We start from the raw sequence: 20,947 nt of genomic DNA on the forward strand, positions 1-20,947 counted from the left end.
GGCTCTTTGTGGAACTATAGGCGTTCTCCTCTGCAGGCACTAATTGGAGCCTTGAACGACTTCAGTGGCTGACTTGGGCCATTCCTCTGGGCCAGATGTGTTGTTCCCCCAAAAGATGAAAAAAGTAGCAGGGATCCCACTAGATGCTCAAATTGGATAAAGGGCACAGTGGCAAACTGGACTCACCTTTATTGTCAGGGGACCAAGGGGAGGGATGTTCTGAAGAACGGGGGAATCCCCCAGGAGCTCAGCCCTGCCTGATTCTCCCGTGACATAGCCTTGGGCTCGAATTTCAGCAAGAAAAATATGAGTTAGACATTAGTGGAAATTTCCTATCAAGATCGTGGCATGTATCAAGGACGATCCTGGGCTGGCGGGGGTTGTGCAGTCGTAATTTGATTAGACCTAGGGAAGATGACTACCCGTCTGCTAGTAAGCAATCACCAACCCAGGGGTAGGGACTTGGCAATTCACTCTTTCCGTCCCCTTGTCCCCAGGCAGCGCTGCACCCATATGAGCCAGCTCAGGTTGTTGGCTTCCTCTCGGCTTTCTGAAAATCACCCTGGGGGAGCAATTTCCCCTCAGTTGAAGTAGCGATGGGTGAGCCTTCCCAGCCAGAAGCTGTTTATGCGAGAACCCCCCCCCCCCAACACCCTGGGAGAAAAAGAGCAGACTGGAAACAAAGTTGGTGTTGGGATTTTGCATCTATGGAAAAATTGGGGGAGACGATGTTCAGTTATCCAGATGGAGGCCCGGGGATGAACTCGGGGTTTGTTTCATACATTCAGAATGCAGACAGCAAAACGTTTAGCAGACGCTCTTCGCATTGCTGCCCTGCACAGCCTCCTGGTAACGAGATGCCTGAAACCGAGGCCAAGGCTGCTCCTGTTTCCGTCTTCATTCCAGAACCTTTATATCATCTCATCAGAAAACCTGATTAGCCCCGTCGAGGGGCCGTTGTGTTACAGGAGAAGAGATTGAGTCCAGGCCCCAAGTTCTGTATAATTAGCTTTCGATTGATTTTTTCAAAGCCAGAGAGAGAGAATTGAGACGCTGTTGTCATTTCCTACCAATCAGCCCCACGTCCCCAGAAGTGTGCCCTGAAGAGAGTGTCACTAACTGACATTAAGAGTGCTTGCCATCCCAAAGGATTTCAGGGAAAATCCACGCAATCCTCTGGCTTCCAACCTCTGCCTCTCTTCTGGAGGGAGACAGGAATTGGCAGGCAGGATGCTCCTCCACTGAGGCTGTGTGGAATAGGGTATCGGGAACTGATGTCTTCTAAACCTTACTCTGACCTGGACTCCCCCTCTGACCCCTTCTCCAAGTCTCAGTTTCCCCTCCTGTGGAACGGGGATATTCCTGCTGGCCCTTGGAAGGGGAGGATAGGGCTAAAGGACTTCAGCTTCCGGAGTTGAAACTACCGCAAACGGGACCTGATGCTTCTCTTCTCCCCTAATGAATGTGGAAACAGAAGCCTTGGGGAGAAATGGTACAAGTCTTCATTTAAGAGGAGCCCAACATATTCTGATCACTCCACCAAGTTGCTCTGCCCCACATCTGCCATCTCATTCTCACATCTCCCAGCATTCCTGTAAGGCCTAGAGGTCAGAAGTAATTCTCTCCATTTTACAGACGAGGCAGTAGAAATCCAGAGAAATGTGTGGCCTGGCCAATTTGTCCCAGTTAATCGGTGCTGAGGCTAGACTGGAACTCGGGCCTCAAGTCCCAGGCCAGTGGGTTTTCCACCAGCTTATACTCCTTTTATCTTTCATGAGCAAGTCTCTTGGGCCATTTTTGCCTGTGCAGAGGTAAAAAGCTGCTCCTTGGGACCTATTTCCATTCCCCTTCCCTCCCCATTTCTAAAGCCCTTGGTTGGATCTGGTCTGCCTCCAGGAGGCTTTAGAGTAATGTTGTCTCGCTCCCTCACACCATGTGTAACTCACTGGTTTTTTAGAGTAAATTGACCAGAAAGCATTCACCCCATCCAAGTGAAATTTTAAAAAGCCTTTTCTTCACTATTGCAGAGTCTGGCTGTTTGAAATCCACCACAGTGATCTGAGTTAAATAACAGACAAACTACACCAAGGGAATGAGGCCTCAGAACTCAGTTTGGGCAGGCAACAGGTGGGGTGGCGAAGGCAGTGGAAGTCTGGTCCCCAAAACCAAGTGCTCACCCAGAGTCTTCCTCTGGAAAGAGTGTAATGTGCTGACCAAAACCCCAAAAGAGGAACAGCAAAGGTCATGACCCCTGGAGCCTTGAATGGACACTTTACAAAAGGGGAAGGAGGGCTAGAGAAAGAGAAAAGCTGTAAAATGTTTTCTTTAAAGAGTCTGGTCTTGATCTATCTCTGTTCTTTTTTGTTTATGGTAATATCTACCAGGCACTGTCCTAAGTGCTGGGGTTAACGCCAGCTCATCAGGTTGGATGCAGGCTGTATCCTACTTGGGGCTCACAGTCTTAATGCCCATTTTACAGATGAGGTAACTGAGGCACAGAGAAATGAAGTGACTTGCTCAAGGTCTCACAGTAGAGCAATGGCAAATTAGAACCCAGATCCTTCTGACTCCCAGGCCCATGCTCTATACCTTAGGCCATGCTGCTTCTCAAGGAGTTCTTGGAGAATCCCATTCATTTGGAGGTCACTGCTTAGACCTCACATGCTAGAAATTTCTGAAGCCATTAGCCCTGGTCTGGACCTGGAAAAAAATCACCCAGCAATCAATCAGCTGAGGTTAATTGTGCATCAGGGGATGATGATTCCTGTAGTCCCACGTGGCCCAAAATCTAAGGAAGCCTTTACTCTTTCATTTGGGAAACTGAGACTTGCCTTTTGTCTTCTTGTAGAAAGAGAGAAAGAAAACTACCACCTGTCTTAAATTGGATCCATTTGTCATTTTTCTCCTCTCTCCTTTTTCTATTACTTTTTCCCCTTCTTCTCACTCTCCCCAGAGCTCTTGGACACACCTTGGACACACCTTGCCTTAACATGGCAGGGCCCAAGTGTCTCCTCACTCTTCACAGCTTTCCAGGGCAGTGAGAATTGTAGCACAAAAATAAGTCACAGGCTTTTGCTATTTGTAACAGGAAGATATTTTCAGATAAAATTTTGAGGAGGAATGGCCCCATAGCCATTTTCCAACTTTTAAGACTTTACCACCAATCTATTAGAGGTTCACTTCTGCCTCATGTCTCACAACTGGACTATATATAAGTGGGCCCTGGATTCTACCAAGTGATCCATTTGTGAGTGTCTTGAAATTCCAGAGGAAATACTTGGAAATGTGACTGTTGATTTAGATGACCGACACTAGGAAATGGCTTATCAGCTGTAGATATGGTGTTTAGGAGTTCATGATCTAACATTTGTCTCTGATTTCCCATATCAAAATCCCACTCTCTGATAGTCCCAGAGAGTGGTTGAGCCAACTGGCAGGTCAAACCTGGACTCGGAAGGGGCTGCCTTGGCTGAAACAACAAACTGAGTCAAACTTTATGCAGGTGTTTTGATCCATCAGAATGAGCCAGGCATCAGAGGAGAGGGCATTGTTAAAGATTAGCACAGAAATCTCTGTGGCATTTATTGAGTGTTCCTTCTGGGCAGCACACTGTAATATTTGTTTGGGAGACACGGGTAGAGTTGTAGAGACACCTCATGGTTTAGTTCTTCTGGGCTAACGTCCTCTTTGCCATGGCTTTGCCAGAGCATCCCGTGCCCCCTCGCTTCAGTGCCCGCCTTGCACCAAGGACCTGCACACCGTTGCTCAGCTCCAGCGAGTCATGCTTTCAGAGCCCCCGGCAAGGGCCCCGGGAAGCTATTTGGGTTGGGGGGGCGGTTACACTACAGCAGCTTCATGCCTCCCCCTCTCTCTTTCAGACTTCAAACCCAATTGACGTAGCTGGCCGGCCAGGCGCAGTCCACCATACGCTCTTGCAGAAGACTCCTCCAGGGGTAGGTGGCCGAGTATTTTAGCGTTCTTTCTCAGAACCAGTGTGATCATATCCAGGAACAAAACTTAGCCCCGCAGGAGGGTTTGGGGCTGGCCTTGATAAGTAGGCCGATGTGACGGATTTTTCATTTTGTTGAGCTGCCGCTTTTTTTTCCTCCATAAAAAGTCAACTCTAAGGAGAATGGGAAATTGTCCTCTTGGCCCTTACCCAGAGGCCAGTGAGGTGGACCGGTGCTTTGGCGCTCTTCCTCGCGAAAGCGATCGCGCTTCGGAAAAGCCCTCAGAGCTGACACGGTTCTGGCGTGCGGCCACTTTACTTTGTATAAAATCCCTTGGAGTCAGATGCAAGAAACGATGGCGTAGTTGTAATTCTGCCGCCTCTCGCGCTTAATCCTTTTGGTTTTCCTGGCCCAGAGGATTTTGCAAGAGCCGTCGTTTCCTGCCTTTCCTCCCCATTAGTCCCTGGGCCGAAGTTACTTTCCCGCCCCTCGGTTTTTAGAAGGGAGACTGATGATTTTCTCCTGCTTTCTCTTTTTCCACAGGTGTCAGATCCTTACCGGACACCAGTTAGAGTAAGTATGGGTGACCCCAAATTGGGATGGGAGAGCTTTTGTCTCTTTAAGTCAGTTGAATGAATCTCCCAGCGCATCCTTTTGTAACTGAACCGAGGGGGGCATGTGGATGGGACAATTTGAGATGCACTGCAGCTGGCAATTACTCAGCTCTCCATAGCACATCGCTTCTTCTAGCCTTGGCTTCACAGTCCCCAAAGCTAAGTGTCATTCACTATTTTCATCGCTTTGTCAAGATGGAGAGTCCTAGAGACCGAGCAGGGCATATATAGGCCTGTACTCGAAAATAAAGTCACTATCATTTTTGACTCATTAATTTGTACCCTTGTGAAGAGAGAGAACTGCAGGTAGACTTTATGGTCCTCTCTGGAGGGCTGGAGTCACTTAAAGGACCCTGAGTCAGGGCCATGAGAGTGTCAGGTTGCTCACCACAGAGGTCCCTTGTTTGTTTCTCATTTGGGACAAAGCTGTTTGGTCAAGGAGCCCAGACTTTGATACGCTTGGCTGGGAGACGATTACAGGGTGAAGCAAAGTAAGAGCCAGGATGGAAAACAAATGCAAATCAGAGGCACCATTCATTCAGTCATATTTATTGAGCATTTACTGTACACAGAACCCTCTACTAAGTGCTTGGGAGAGTACAGCAGTAAACAGGCACATTTCCTGCCCACAACGAGCATACAGTCCAGCAAAAAGCTAGAAAAAATGTTGGCATTTTATCACAAAGGCAATCCACCATGCCCAAACAAAATCCTTTCCCCCTCCAACTTGCTAGCAAGCAAAAAGACTACCAGATATGTATTTGATCAGTCAATCAGTCAATGGTATTTATTGAGCGCTTACCATGTGCAGACCACTCTACTAAGCGGTCGGTAGAGTACAGTCAACAGAGTTAGTAGACACATTCCTTGCCCACAGCAAGCTTAGAGTCTAGCTGATTGTTTTGCCCCGAGGAGCCTTCCATTTACAGAAGCTCATCTCTCGGCCCCTTTCTCAGGGCAATCTGGGCGTGGAAATAGATGCAAATAACAGACGAAGGGGAGTCCCCAGATTTCCCCTCCCTTGCAGGGTCATAGCTGTCTCTACAGTTCAGACCCTTCACCTCAGAAGTAGCAGAGCCAAGTGGAAAGAGCACCACATAGGAAATCAGAGGATCTGGGTTTTAATCACGGCTCTGCTGATTGCCTGCTGTGAAACCCGGAGCAAGTCTCTGTGCCTTAAATTCCTCATCTGTCAAATGGGGTTGAATTACATGTTCTCCTTCCTGCTTAGACTGTGAGCCCCATGTTGGGTAGGGACTGTGACCTGAATAATTTGTATCTACCCCAGCACCTAGAACAGTGTTTGATTCATAGTAAGCGCTTAAAAAAATGCTGTAATAATTATTATTCACCAGATCCAGAAAGACCATTTCAGAGCAGGCAGGAACTAAAATAGATTGGTGACAGGACTGTTAACATCACAGACCCTGGAAGAACAAAGCAAGCTCTCTGGGAAAGCCATTCCCTGGCCTAGTGGGGCTTAAGATTCAGACCAGTGACCTAGATGGTGTTTCCCAAACTGGAGAGTCGAAAAGGGAAATAGTTCCTTGCAAGATGACCTGAGGGTGATTTTGCACGAGTGGTGTGGGTTGATTTCCATTCTGATCCTTCCTGTTGCAGAAGCCTGGGAAGTGGTGTGCAGTGCACGTGCAGATAGCCTGGCAAATCTACCACCACCAGCAGAAGATAAAGGTAAAACCCTCAGTCAACAAGTCTGCCAAGCCCTCATTGATGCCCAGCAAGGTTGAAGATGAGGAAGGGGCAAGGGGAGGATAGAATGGCGGTGGTGCTAACCCCGGGGCTGGTCTGGCCTCAGACTCTGGCTCACTGGACTTTTCGGTTTCAGTCCTTGCACGTCTGCTGGAATTAGACCCATCTGGGTTTGTGGTATTTATTGCTCAGGCCTAGGCAAGACCCCATCACCACCCCACTCTCCCCAGAGGTAGGGGAGAACTTAATCCCAGCACTAGAAAACAGTTTATATTGCCATTTTGCCCTGCTCGCCCAGCACGCAGGCCACAGGTTCCAGACCTGGAAGGCCAGGAGTCTGGGGGTGACAGAAGGTGAAGGAGTACTTCACTGGACAGTCATTGATTGTGTTGGGCTTGAAGATCTCGACTCAAGCGACACAATAGATCTCCCTAGGTGTGTCAATGAGTGGGCACTTGCCTCACACTTGCCCAAGAGGTGACCCCGCTGTGAGCAGTGGAAACAGCCCACTCTGGACAGTAAACAGTAGCCAGAGAACTGAGTGCAACAGCAGAGTGGGAAGACTGGCCACTCTCCTCCCGGTCCAGCTCCTAATACAGCCTAATATAGCATTGGGCTAGTATTGCCCTCCTGCGCTAATGCTTCCTGAGCGAGGCCCAGGAAGCATCCTGCTCTCTTTCTGGGAACAGTTGTTGCTCGGATTGAAGGCCATTTTGCCAAGCATCGGGCAGACATGAAGGATGAGCGTTCCTGGGTTTGGGCTGGCTAGGCTTCTTTCGTTAATGCCGCTTTGCACTTTGCAAGAAGAAAGTTCAATTGGAAAGGGCCCAATGTAGGCAGGGCCTGACTATCATTAATAGCTATTTGCTACTTTTTCCTATTCTCAGACTAACTGTGACACTCATCACAGAGCGCCCCCAAGTTTAACAGTGTATGTATTGGCAATGTCTCTCAGTGAGTGGGTAGGGCTGTGGACTTGTGTGCAACCCAAGAGTTTTGTGGGGAACTGACTTCCTGATTTTCCACACTTTCCCTTCACACCGCTCATTTCCATTCTGATTCCCACTTTCTCCACTCATTCCAAGCTCCATCACCCTGATCCAGAGCCAGGAAGCATGGGTCTCTGTCCTCCAGACTCAGTCCAGGGAAGAATGATATCCAATCTTAGAGAAGAAGATGTTCTCAGACACTAATATAGATTTACCCTCCCCTGTGGACTGAGGTACCAAACTTCATACAGGCAAGGCAGGCAGTGGAAGGGTTGCCTAGATCTCGAGTTGCTATTGGTGCCTTGACTCCAGGATGGGCCCTGACCCGCTTCCATCTCCCACACTAGCTCTCCGAACCTGCGCTCAGCAAGGAGTCCCTCCTTTTCTGTGAATGGATGGGTGATCACTCCTTTTTGTGTCTTTGATAGCAAATGCAGTTGGACCCCCACAAGCTAGAGATTGGCGGCAAACTGGACCTATTCAGCCGACCTCCCGCTCCTGGGGTGTTTCCGGGATTCCATTACCCACAAGACTTGGCCAGACCCCTGTTTTCCACAACAGGTAAGAAGGGGGCCAGCTGGGCCACGGAGCTTCTGACTTTTCCCACTGTTTGATGGATAAGAGGCCACAGGCAATACTGCATGCTTGTCATTCATTCATTCATTCAATAGTATTTATTGAGTGCTTACTATGTGCAGAGCACTGTACTTAGCGCTTGGAATGTGCACTTTGGCAACAGATAGAGACAATCCCTGCCCAATGACGGGCTCACAGTCTAATCGGGGGAGACAGACAGCAGAGCAAAACAGAGTGAAACAAAAACAAGACAACATTATCACGATAAATAGAATCAAGGGGATTTACACCTCATTAACAAAAAAGTAGGGTAATAAAAATATATACAAATGAGCACAGTGCTGAGGGGAGGGGAAAGGGAGGAGCAGAGGGAAAAGGGAGTAGCTTAGTCTGAGAAGGCCTCTTGGAGGAGGTGAGCTCTCAGTAGGGCTTTGAAGAGGGAAGAGAGTTAGTTTGGTGGACGTGATGAGGGAGGGCATTCCAGGACAGCGGCAGGACGTGGGCCAGAGGTCGACTGCAGGATAGGCATGACGAGGGACAGTGAGGAGGTGAGCGGCAGAGGAGCGGAGTGTTCAGGGTGGGCAGTAGAGAGAAGGGAGGTGAGGTAGGAGGGGGCAAGCTGAGGAAGAGATTTGAAACCAAGAGTGAGGAGTTTTTGTTTCGTGCGGAGGTCGATAGGCAACCACTGGAGGTTTTTAAGGAGGAGAGTGACATGCCCAGAGCGTTTATATAGGAAGATGATCCGGGCAGTGGAATGAAGAATAGACTGGAGTGGGGAGAAACAGGAGGAGGGGAGATCAGAGAGAAGGCTGACACAATAATCCAGTCAGGATATTATGAGAGCTTGTACCAGCACGATAACCGTTTGGATAGGGAGGAAAGGGCGGATCTTGGCGATATTATAAAGATGAGACCGGCAGGCGTTGGTGACGGATTGGATGTGTGGGGTGAATGAGAGAGCTGAGTCAAGGATGACACCAAGGTTGCGGGCTTGTGAGATGGGAAGGATGGTCGTGCCATCCACAGTGACAGGATAGTCAGTAAGAGGACAGGGTTTGGGAGGGAAGATAAGGAGCTCAGTTTGGGGCATGTTGAGTTTTAAGTGGCTGGCAGACATCCAGATGGAGATGTCCTGAAGGCAGGAGGAGATACAAGCCTGAAAGGAGGAGGAGAGAACAGGGGAGGATATGTAGATTTGCACTTGTGGAAAGTTGGGTTACAGTCCTCTAGACTGTAAGCTCGTCGTGGGCAGGTAACATGTCTGCCAGCTCTGTTGCGTTGTGCTCTTCCCTAGCGCTTAATACAGTACTCTGCACACAGTACGTGCTTGATAAATACCATTGATTCCATACGTGGGTCATAAGTCAGGTGAGATGGTAAAAACAGCAAGCCTTCTGACCGGTTCTCTTGGCCCCACAATCAGCCTGGACCTAGACACACCTAATTGCCTAATTGTTAACTGTCAGTGCTTTGGTCCTTTGCTGCAAACCAGCCCAATGGAGGAAGTTTATCAGAATAATGCAGTAATTCAAGTCTCAGGGAATCTCAGGCTAATCGGCCAAAGCCAGCTCTGGAATTGTGTTCCCATTTGACAGATGAAGAGATTGAAACCCCCTCTTCCTCTGAGCAGGTGCTTTGCCCTGGGTCACACACGGCTCATGAATCAGCGGTGAGGCCAAGTGGAGAAGCCATATTCCCAGAGAGAGAGGAAGAGAAAATTAATGAGCTGTATTTCATTAAGATCAGTAGCTTTTGCCCTGTGCCATTGAGAGCAGATCAATGGATCCTGCGTGCATTACTATTTAGTTAAGTTAATCCATACTGGACTCTTGCTGAGGGGTCTGATTGAAGTCATTCGTGTTCCGAATGCCGTTTCTCCCCACCCCCACTGACGCTGCTCAACCTGAGAAGAAAATCCCAGCTTAAAACTGTTCACCTCGATCACCTCGATGATTGAAGTGGATAACGGGGCTGGATGTCTGCCTCCTGATTGGTTTCTCAGAAGTGAAGAATGCTTTCTCTGAACTATGATTTCAACATCTTTTCAGACGGAAGAGTAAAGCGGGGAGCAGGGTGGCTTTTCTACCCTGAGTTCACAGCTGTGATGGAGTGATCTGTACCTTAGCTGCTTGCTTGTGAAGTGGATGGTATTTACATGTAAAATGCCTTGTGCAGCTGGGATTGGGAGGTGCTAAATAATGTAGACTGCCTCCGGTTTCTGATGGGAGATGTGGGAGATTTCAGAGCTGTCTGCGAAAAACATTCCCTTGTGTGTGATACGCTTTTCCGAAAACCCTGCCTGCTTACACCCCCATTGGCCTAGAACTGACTATTTCGCTTCTGGGTGATGGATTCCAATGCTTCCCTTGGCAGGTGCTAATAGCTGGGTGGTATTTCCAAGGCTGGTTACCGAACTCGGTCTTCCTCATTTCCCTCCTGCTGAGAGTCTTAGCACCAGGGGCCTGGACTCCTTTTCCCAGCCCATTCCCTTGTAAGTTTCTGGGTGTAAGCCCGACATGAGGCCCTCGCTGAGCTTTGTTTCGGCTTCCTACAGTATTATGGTGGTACCACTAACATGAATCTATATGCATTATGAAGAAAAAATAAGGCTGCAACAAAACTAAATCTCAGCCGGCTTCAGGTCACTTGAGTGGCACACAGTATGAGTCTCCCCCCCACCCCACAGAGGGTCTTTTCTGCACCTGAGCTCCATTTCTGCTCAGCCCTTGTGGTTTCCCGGTTAGACCCAGGGACAGAGCAGAGCCCAGTGACTCGGTCACATCCACTGCTGCATGCTCCTTACCAGCTTCCCCCAGGCTGGCGATCCCAGCCACTTGCCCGTTGAGCCTTTCTGGTTTCTGTTTCCACCATCCCACTTGCCCGTTGAGCCTTTCTGGTTTCTGTTTCCACCATCCTGGTGGCATTTTCTGGCATTGGTGTGAATTAACAACCCATTGAAAGATCACCCTACAACTCCCAGTCTTCTTGACTCTTGGATTTCCTGCCCAGGCCAAGATTCCAGACAAAGGCAGCCACTGTGTTGAAGGGCCCCTTTGCCTGGACTGATAACGGAGAGATCTCTTTAAAGGGCTCTCTTCGCCTTCCTTCCAAGGGCCACAGCAGGGAACCAGGCTGTTTGTACTCTTATGAAACCTGTGTCCTCTTTATCTGAAGGAATAGCAACCAAGTAGTTCCTTAAGCTCGTTCCCTCTTTTAATTGCCTCTGGAGAGATTTAGTGTGACAAGAATGAGCAAAAGGAATTTTGAGGCTTTCATTTCTAGAAATTTTTGAGCAGTGGTGGAAGTGCAATCCTACGTAGAGATAGGGGGATGGATTAGATGACTTTTATAGGTCCTTTCCTGGTCTAGAATTCTGTAACAAACTCCACACGTGGCCCTTTGTGCTCTTATTATTAGTATTATTATTATGGTGTTTATTAAGCGCTTACTATGTGCCAAGCACTGTTTAAGCACTGGGTTAGATACAGGGTAATCAGGTTGTCCCACATGGGGCTTACAGTCACAATCCCCATTTTGCAGATATGGGAACTGAGGCATAGAGAAGTGAAGTAACTTTCCCAAGGTCACAAAGCAGACAAGTGATGATGACGATGATAATGATGGTATTTGTTAAGTGCTCACTATGTGTCAAGCACTGTTCTAAGCAATGAGGTAGATGCAAAGTAATCAGGGTGGACACAGTCCCTGTCCCATAGGGGGCTCATTGTCTTAATCCCCATTTTATAGATGAGGTTATTGAGACACACAGAAGTTAAGTGACTTGCCCGAAGTCACACAGCAGACAGATGACAGAGCTGGGATTAGAACCCAGATCCCTCTGACTCCTAGGCCTATGCTCTATCCACTAGGACATGCTCCTTCCCTATATGTGCTCTACACTGTGGCCTGGTGGCTGAGACCACTGTTTCATAATAATAATAATAATGGTATTTATTAAGCACCAACCACTATTCTAAGTGCTGGGTTAGATACAAGGTAATCAGGTTGTCCCATGTGGGGGTCACAATCTTACTCCCCATTTTAAAGATGAGGTACCTGAGGCCCAGAGAATTTAAGTGATTTGCCCAGTACCACAGCTGACAAGTGGTGGAACCAGGATTAGAACCCACGACTTCTGACTCCCAAGTCCGGGCTTCTTCCACTAAGCCATGCTGCTTTTTTGATCTGCACTTATGATCTGCACTAGTGTGCTTCGAGAGCATGTTTATTTCAAATCTGCTGAGACAAGGCTGTAGTGCCCTGAGACCACAGGATCTCTTGGTGGTGGGCGGTACAGTATTTTGTGCCCAGAGGAAAGGGTAAATTTCAGTGTTCAAATACTGATTTAAATTAGGGATTTGGGGTTTATCTTCTCATTACCCCCTATGATTTCATTGGAGTCTCAATACTTTGGTAAGTGCCTCACCTAATTTTATCAAATCTTCTGCTCATCTAGAACCTGCCCTTGGCCATAACCCTGAGGCCCTGACCCAGCCCAATAAGCCTTGTGCACCTTACCTTAGCCACCGTGATTTCTGGGAGCCACTGAACCAAGACTTCCCCAAGCCCGACCTGCCCTTCCGTGGCTGGGGAAGGGCTCGGGCCACTGTCCTTGCAGCCATTCCTTTGCCTACCCTTGGGACTTGAGGCGAGCAAGCAGTAACTCTGTGGGATCTGCTGACGCAAGGGGCAGGGACAACTAAGAGGAATTCCTCGATAGCCCAGCAGGGATTGGGCTACCCTTTGTTTCTGAGTATCAGTCCAATGCCATATTCTTAAGGCGTTGTGAAGTTGCTGACCAATTCCAAATGGTCCCATACTTTGTATGTTGGAATCAGCTGATGATGTGCAACTAACAAGGCAGACCTTTCTCCTCCACTTGGGTGGCCCTGTCCTTCTCCCCCTTTCCCCTTTTCTCCAGCTCTCTCCCTAGGCTGGAGATGTGTGTTAGTGTCATTGGGTTCAAAGTGAGTGGGCCCTCTCTTTAGCTACTGTGAAGCGGGTGGCTTTTGGCTGAGTGAAGACACCCCCCCAGTCTCCGTGCTCCCCCCCCCACCCCTCCCCGCAGCCCCCAACTCTGCCTGAGAAATACCTAGGTCTCCATTCAAGGAATGATGGGCTTATCTCTTAACCAAAAGGGGAAGCAGGACAAAGCAGATTTATTAAAGAAGGCAAATTAATAGAACCCTTTACTTCAACTGGAGATAAATCGCCTTGGAGCAACTAGTCTGTGAGTATATTAATCACCACAGCCATCGAAGTAAATCTGGGTAAAGCGTGCTATCAGAGAACAGCAGAGCGAACAAACATTGCAGCAATAATATATAGTTGAATAAATCTCTGACTTTACAATATCTGAAGCATTCTTTTCACCTTATCGAACAAGTGTGGAGTCGGCGTGAATCATTGGTTCTGCTGCGTTGCCTTGTTACCGTGGGAGACATAAGTTATCTTAGGGCCACCTGTCTTCACGACGGATGTGCGGCTGGCTGGCAGACGTTCTATTTAATAACTACCTGACAGCCTGCAGTGCCGCTCCAGGCTTTCTCCGGAGGGTTTTTTATTATCAGCCCGTGTAGTTGAGTTTGTAAGCCGTCTCCTTTGAAGAAATCTCCCATCCGTTATACACCTACTGAAATCTTAAAGGATTAGAAAGATGACAGTCTCCATCCATCTTGAGGCAGCGGATCAGCCGCAATGTTTATAGATAACTCTGTGTTTCGTGGCTGTGGTCTCTCTTAAGTTTCCTTAACTCATTTTCCGACTGCTTAGGTTTGCGGCCCCTGAGCTGGTGGGGGGCCTTGGGAACTCTCTTCTTTTTTCTGGAGTTTTGTCGCTGGGAAACGGTGCCTGCTGCGTGTGTGGAAGCAGTCTCTGCTTCCAGCTCCCCACGGGCTGCCCCGGAATCTCAGTGGGAACTCTGGGGTGGTCGTGTCCTGCAGTTCTCACTGAGCGGGGCGGGTCTAGGGAACGGTCCTTCTCAGACTCCTTTCTTTCTGGAGGATTTGGACAGGGGAACGATTCTGACCCCTTCCGACCGTAGCATTACACTACCTGATGATGATGATATTTGTTAAAGCGCTTACTATGCGTCAAGCACCGTTCTAAGCACTGGGTTGGATACAAGCTAATCAGGTTGGACGCAGTCTCTGTCCCACATGGGCCTCACGCTCTTAATCCCCATATTACAGTTGAGGTAAATGGGGCATGGAGAAGTGAAGTGACTTGCCCAGTGTCACACAGCAGATAAGTGGCGGAGCAGGGATTAGAACCCAGGTCCTTCTAATAATAATAATAATGTTGGTATTTGTTAAGCGCTTACTATGTGCCGAGCACTGTTCTAAGCGCTGGGGTAGACTTAGGGGAATCAGGTTGTCCCACGTGGGGCTCACAGTCTTAATCCCCATTTTACAGATGAGGGAACTGAGGCACAGAGAAGTTAAGTGACTTGCCCACGGTCACACAGCCGACAAGTGGCAGAGCTGGGATTCGAACTCATGAGCCCTGACTCCAAAGCCCGTGCTCTTTCCACTGAGCCACGCTGCTTCTGACTCCCAGGCCTGTGCTCTATCCACTAGGAAGGAGCAGTGTTGGGGCAAAGCCATTCCAGGCAAGAGGGATCACTGGAGAGGCATCCACCCTCATCTGGGCCCTGGGACTAAATTGAGTGCCAGAGGAGTCGTGAGGGGACCTGCAGGGTGGCCTAGTGGAAAGAGCATGGGCCTGGGAGTCAGAGGACTTGGGTTCTAATCCTGCCTCTGCCACAAACTTGCTGTGTGACCTCGAACAAGTCACTTAACTTCTCTATGCTTCAGTTTCCTCATCTGAAAAATAGGGATTCAATACCTGTTCTCCCTCTTATTTAGGCTGTGAGCCCCATATGGGACCTGATTATCTGATATCTTTCCCAACTTTTAGTACAGTGCTTGGCACAAAGTAAGCGCTTAACAAATACTACTGTTATTTATTTAAGGTTCCAGAGCATTGTTCCTTAGGGCAGCTTTTTAGGCCTTGGTGGTTGGCCTCGCAGTCCATCAATCTGTGGTATTTATTGAGCGCTTACCGTGTGCCTGAGTACTGTCCTAAATGCTTGGGAAAGCACAATGCCATAGAGTTGGTAGACACAGTCTCTGCCCAAAAGGAGCATACAGTCTAGCATTACCTGGAGGATTCTGGCCAGCTGTCTTCCATATCTCATGAGACCAGAATCAAGAGAAATTGGGTTTGAGCTTGCAGCAGGGAGAACTTAGGTTAGACCTGGAGAATAATTTGACGTCATTAGGACTGCACTCAGCTTCTAAGGGGGATGTGAAAGCAGCTTATTGAGAGAATCTACAGAAGTGCTTTGATCCTGCCAGGAGGGTTGCTGGGGTGGGGCCAGGTGACCTCTGGAGGGCTCTCCCGGTGCTGGGATTCTGTGAAAAAACGTCTTCTGCTTCCTTTCCCCATTGTTTCGGTGAGTGCAGAAAAAAGCAGCCAACGGCAGCTGGGCACAGAGCCTGGAATGGAGAGAACAGCCAGGAAATCACTTTAGGAAGGAGCCAGAGATGAATTGAGTTCTAAAGAAGGACGGGTCCTGCTGGGCTACTTGATCCTGGGAAGAGATGAATGAGTCTCTTGTCTGGGTGGGCAAATGTGAAATCCCAAGTGAGGGTCCTTCTGCTTGAGGACTGCTCGCCCACCCGCTTCTGCCGCTCTTGCCAGCCTCTCATGGCAGCAGAGCCCCCAGCTTGCCCCAGCAGCCCACTTCTAGGCACCACGAGCAGAACCCTTGTCTGTTCTCTGTGGAGCTCAGCTCCTCCTGACCCTCCCAGGGAGTGTTGGTTTTGAGGCCTCGGATTCTGTCCCATTAACATTTCCCACCGCCCTTCTGATGTGGGAGCCTTGGAGCTTGCTGGACCTTGAAATGTCTCCCGGACTCACCGGCTTACTCTTTCCCAGGTGCTGGCCACCCAGCCACCACGCCCTTTGGCCCTTCACCTCATCATAGCAGCTTCCTGCCTACCAGCCATTTGGCAGGTAAGTGTAAGTAAACCCGCCTTCACATTTTATTGGTCTTCTTAACTCATACCTTTAGGCACTAGGGAGGCAACAGGACTGGATGGCAAGGGAGAATCAATCAATCAGTAGTATTTAGTGAGTGCTTACTATGTGTTGAGCATTATACTAAGTGCTTGGGAGCACACAGTTCGACAGATTTAGCCGATACGTTCCTTGCCCATAATGAGCTTACATTTCTGGAGGGTGAAACTCAAGACAAGTCCATTGGGTTTTGCTCTGTAACCTCCCGAGATATTTTTTGGAAGTCTCTGGGGATCATACTTATCCATGGGAAAGCATTGTCCCCCCACCCTCAGGGGGACCCCTGAGCTGGTTATAATAGGTTTATCTTGGGAACGTTCCTGGAAGCAGAAGGAAGGTGGTTTGTCTGGAATTCCTCTCCGTGTCCCTTGTTTCCACTCAATTATGTCCTCTGAAGGGCCTTCCGTGAGCCAAACTCTAATACATTCGGTCCAAGGAGTGAGAGAAGTGGCAGACATGGGCCCATGCCGGTAGAGATGCTCTCAAATCCGCTGAAAACTGAGATTTTACTTCCTGAAGTCTAGTGAGTGTGGAGGATTCAGGGCCAGGGTGCATTTTTTGGTTGGAGGTTCAATCCTTAGACACTATAAAATGCTCCCGATGGCTACCCAGGAAAGCAACTGAGGAGGAACACGTCCGTTTCAGTGTTGTTCCAAATGGCTTGGGTTCTCAAAGATGGATTTAGCGTGTGGTGGTTTCCATTTCTCTTCTATAAAAGCTTTCCCCAGCCTCCCCGTTATAGCTTCTCCAGTCTGGGGCAGAATAGGCCCCTGTGCGGTGGGGTACCCTGGCTCTCGGGCCTTAAGTGGGCCCAACCAGGGAAACCCAAGAGGGAGCATCTGGCCCTTCCCAGTGCCTCCCACTAAGCCCTGGACGGCACAACAGCCGCCATCAGCCAGGAGTCGGGTCCTGATTTCACACCTGACCCAAGGGGTCAAAAAGCCACCCAGCCACTTATCTCCGGGGCCTGAGAGTGGAGGGATTGGTTCAGTGGAGAGAGTGGGTCACCCCGGCCTTTCCCCTCAAGAGCAGGTGAAGCACTGTTTTTAACCTGGAGCCACAGGAAATCCCTTCTCGATCATTTGACAAATAATCTCACCGCTTGCTTGCAGAGAGACAGCTGTTCAGTTTTATGTGCGAGGCAAGCGGTGGCAGGAATGTCAGCTAGGGGAAACAGCATTTCTTAGACGGCCTTCTGCCCCTCTGGTGTTAAAGGTTATTCTCCTTTTAGCAGAGTAGCCGGCCCCAGCAGGTGCTACCGAAGGGGCAGTAAAAAAGATAACCCAACTTGCTAGTGTGTTGTGGAATGACTTCTCAATTAGTCAGTGATATTACACAGGAGTGGTGGCTTAGAATCCCCACTGTGATACAAACTGATTTCAAATTCCTTTTCCCTGGTAGTTTCTCCTGGGTTTTAGAGCAGGGCTTTTCCAACTTTGACATTTCTAAACCCGCTAAGTGGTTCTCAACCCAAAATCTTCGTAGGTAAATCACTTGAACCTCTTCCAGAAAAAGCCAACTTCAGGATTGGTTTGCTTCCTTGTTGAAAGCATTGGGTTGCTTTGGCATAAAGGAGTTTTAAAGTTTGCTATATCCTTGTAAGTTCTATTTCATACTTCAGTCTGGGCTTACCACATGCCCCCACCCTCATGTCCTCTTCTCCTCTCCACCAGCCCTGCTCTTTCTTGAATGAAGGTATTCAAAATTAGGTTGAATTATGCTCCTCTAGAATCCACCAGTTCCCCAGACGAGGTGTATTTTCTGCTCTCCCTCAGTTGATCCCAGACCCCCCCCCCCCGCCAGGACCTCTTTTGGTGGTGAGCCTCTACTCCCTCTTTTGCTTCTAATAGGCTGGTAACTCTCCGTGCAAAGAGCCCTCGTGATGAGAAGGATCAGATTAAGGCCCGGCCTAATCCTCCTTGGCCTCAAACCAGTAAATGAGAGGAGGGAGGGGGAGTTTCATTCTCTGACATTCACCACTGAATCCCTGTTTGCCTTTCCAGATCCATTTAGCAGGTCGAGCACCTTCAGCGGCCTTGGGAACTTAGGCAGCAATGCCTTCGGAGGATTAGGCAGTCATGCTCTGAGTAAGTACCGGCTGGCTTAGGGCAGGCAGACGTGGGCCAGAACCACGGCAGCTGGGGATTGGGGCTTCTGGCTCTTTCCCACCCATTGCCCTCTGCCCTCTTCACTGAATCCGAGGGCTGCCTGGAGTCCTTCAAGGTGGGAGGGTTGAGCTGGACCAGGCTGGGCCGCAGCCCCTGGTTCAAACTGGATTCTTCCTTTAAATAGAATTCAACTCTACAGTGATGTTTTTTTCTCCCCATGAGCAAAAATAAGGGTCTTTCCCAGGTTCCATCCGAGCAGAAATTAATCCTAATTGGGCTCGCAAACCTGAATAAACATCTTAGCGTTTGGGAGTCGACCGGCCTAAGGAGCCCCACTGCAGAAACCTACCCTTTGCAGCAGTTCAAAAACCAATATTTTATTGAGTATTTACTGTGTGCAGAGCAATATACTAAGCATTTGGGAAATACAGTACAGTAGGCTTGGTAGACAGGATCCCTGCCCTTAGGGAGCATAGAATCTAGTTGAATTGGATCTTCAGTCCAGTTGGGGGGCTGAAGGCAAACACCAGGCCAGTGGCCTTGCCAGCCATGTCCTCGACTACCCTTCCCAACACCATACCTGGCCTTGTCCCACCACTGCCCCAAAGCGGGTGAGCCGGCTCCACCAGCAGCCTTTTCTTTTTCCCCAACTCAGGCACCCTTAAAGGACCAGTTGAGTTCTAATTGGCCTGGGCTCTCGTTTCTCGAGACTTTCATTTGAGGTGCTTAAATGTTTCTCCTGCAGCTTTCAAGACAATATCTGATCTCCCTCTTTCCTCTCTCCTCCTCCTTCCAGCTCACAATAGCATTTTTGCTCATAAAGACGGGCCAAACCTCCAGAGCTTTAATAACCCTCACGAGCCATGGAACCGCCTGCACCGCACCCCGCCTTCCTTCCCCACGCCGCCGCAGTGGCCCAAGCCCGGGGACTCTGAGCGCAGCTCTTCCGTGACCAACCACGACAGAGACCGGGAAGCAGACAAGAGGGACCTTGCTTTAAATAAAGACGACAGAGACAAAGAGAGGTGAGTACGGACGGGCTCCTTGGCACCTCCTCTCAGTAACCGTGGTTTTTGTGAAGCGCTTTCCCTGTACCAGGAGCTGGGGTTGATGGAAGTTAATCACCTCGGAGAGACGCCCTGTCCCCGCCCCACTCCACGCCTCTCCCCCTCCCTTCCTAGGCTGCTCAGTGTAACGGGGGAAAAAGAACAGGCATTTAGCCACCATTTTACAGATGAGGAAATTGAGGCACAAAGAGGTTGAGTGATTTGCCCAAGATCAAACAGCGGACAAGCAGTGGAGGTGAGATTAGAACCTATGTCTTCTGGCTCCCATGCCTGGGCTTTTGTGTTGGCTCCCAATGAGGGCCCCGGCCCCTTATTGCTGAGGGCTTCCAGAGTGCCGGCCCCTCGGGTGGCCTTGTTGAAAGCTCCATCTATGTGTGTGGTCAGGGCTGCCCCAGGGCCCTTTAAAGCCTGGACACCCCCGTGTTATGACCGCCTAGTAGCTGTGGGCAGCGGCAGCCACCCACCTGATCTAGCCCTCCTTCTCCCCTCTGGTTCTCTTTAATCTTACGGAAGTAGATGGAGAAGGGTCACAGCGGCCTGCCTCTGTCTGCCTAAGCAGAGTTCTGGGCACAGGGCCAGGAAAGGCCATGAGTTGACCCGCTGGCTCCTCATTCTGCTCCCTGCTCTCAGTGCCGGACTCCTTGCCCAAACCCGGAAATGAGTCGAGACCTCCATTTAGACCCCTTTGGGAGTGGGTGTGTGAGTACAGAGTGTGTCCGCTCAGTAAGTAGGACTTGTTGGCTGGTGCTTAACCAGGAACCTGACTGCCATGCGTGTCACCAGCTGAATGTGGATGTCCTTGCTGGGCCTTGGGATGTCTGTCCAGAGCCAGAAGAGTCAATCTGTGGTATTTATTGAGTGCTTAGTGTATGCAGAGGACTGTACTAAGCGTTTGGGAGTATACGATGCAGCAGAGTTGGTACAGATGTTCCCCGCCCACAGTGAACTTATTGCCTCCCTCCCTCTGGGTGCCTATCGTATCTGTACTCTAGACTTGTCTAGGCCTTTCCTCCGAAGGCAACCAGGGGACAACCAAGGGGCCAGTCGGCCCCAGGGGCTCCTAGTGGACTCTGGCTCAGGTGCAGTGAGGTCTCTGTCCCACGAGCCATCACACCCAGGTGACTTAAGCTACAGCGGAAATGCGACAGCTCATAATGAAAATAAAAATAATAATGATGGTATTTGTTAAGTGTTTTCTATCTGCCAAGCACTCTTCTGTGCAGTGCAGTAGATACAACCTAATCAGCTTGGACACAGTCCGTGTCCCACTGGGGACACAGAGGCTTAATCCCCATTTTGCCAGATGAGAGAACTGAGCAACAGAAAAGTGAAGTGACTTGCCCAAAGGCACACAGCAGACAAGTGGTAGAGGCAGGATTAGAATCCAGGTCCTTCTAACTCCTAGGGCCGTGTTCTAAACCCTAGACCACGCTGTTTGACCGAACCTATCCTCCACAGGGATTTGAACGTGTGGGATGGGCTGGAAGCGAAAGGCTAGAGGGCAGGTCAGAAAACTGGTCAGGAAACCCTGGCCCACTCAGGCCAAATTGGAAAATCCATCTAGTGGACCACCCTCTCCCGCGGCCGGTGGCTCTGTCTGTCCCAGAGTTAGAGGGGAGAACGGGTGACAGGCATAGCTGTCGTGGACACTGAGGGAACAGTTTGGGTTGGGAATTTAGATTTGCGCTGCCAACATTGTGGTCATTATAAATTCAGGCCTTCTCCAACCCCCAGCGGTGTTTGAGTGGGATTTAGCCTTCTATGGGCCAACTCCTCTCCAGTCCCTCTAAAAGCAGGGAAGCGGGCTGCAAGACTTAGGGGTTTGACTTCTCGGGGGCTTGGCCGGAAGGA

General features: G+C 49.6%; 1 protein-coding gene across 10 annotated transcripts in view; it reads left to right on the plus strand.

Moving 5' to 3' along the window:
• The window catches only part of FBRSL1 (fibrosin like 1), a 736,960-nt gene that overhangs the window by 712,295 nt on the left and 3,718 nt on the right, over positions 1 to 20,947 (plus strand). For 6 of the 10 annotated variants that reach the window (XM_029055946.2, XM_029055891.2, XM_029055920.2 and 3 more), the window contains 7 exons: positions 3,879 to 3,953; positions 4,494 to 4,523; positions 6,185 to 6,256; positions 7,692 to 7,824; positions 15,781 to 15,864; positions 17,925 to 18,008; positions 18,826 to 19,054. In XM_029055946.2, the coding sequence (XP_028911779.1) occupies positions 3,879 to 3,953; positions 4,494 to 4,523; positions 6,185 to 6,256; positions 7,692 to 7,824; positions 15,781 to 15,864; positions 17,925 to 18,008; positions 18,826 to 19,054 (707 nt within the window). The remainder of the gene's footprint in view (positions 1 to 3,878; positions 3,954 to 4,493; positions 4,524 to 6,184; positions 6,257 to 7,691; positions 7,825 to 15,780; positions 15,865 to 17,924; positions 18,009 to 18,825; positions 19,055 to 20,947) is intronic. The other 4 variants (XM_029055936.2, XM_029055955.2, XM_029055897.2 and 1 more) reach the window with 1 other exon arrangement.

This window comes from Ornithorhynchus anatinus, chromosome 2, assembly GCF_004115215.2.
Source record: "Ornithorhynchus anatinus isolate Pmale09 chromosome 2, mOrnAna1.pri.v4, whole genome shotgun sequence".
NCBI classification, from domain to species: Eukaryota; Metazoa; Chordata; class Mammalia; order Monotremata; family Ornithorhynchidae; genus Ornithorhynchus; species Ornithorhynchus anatinus.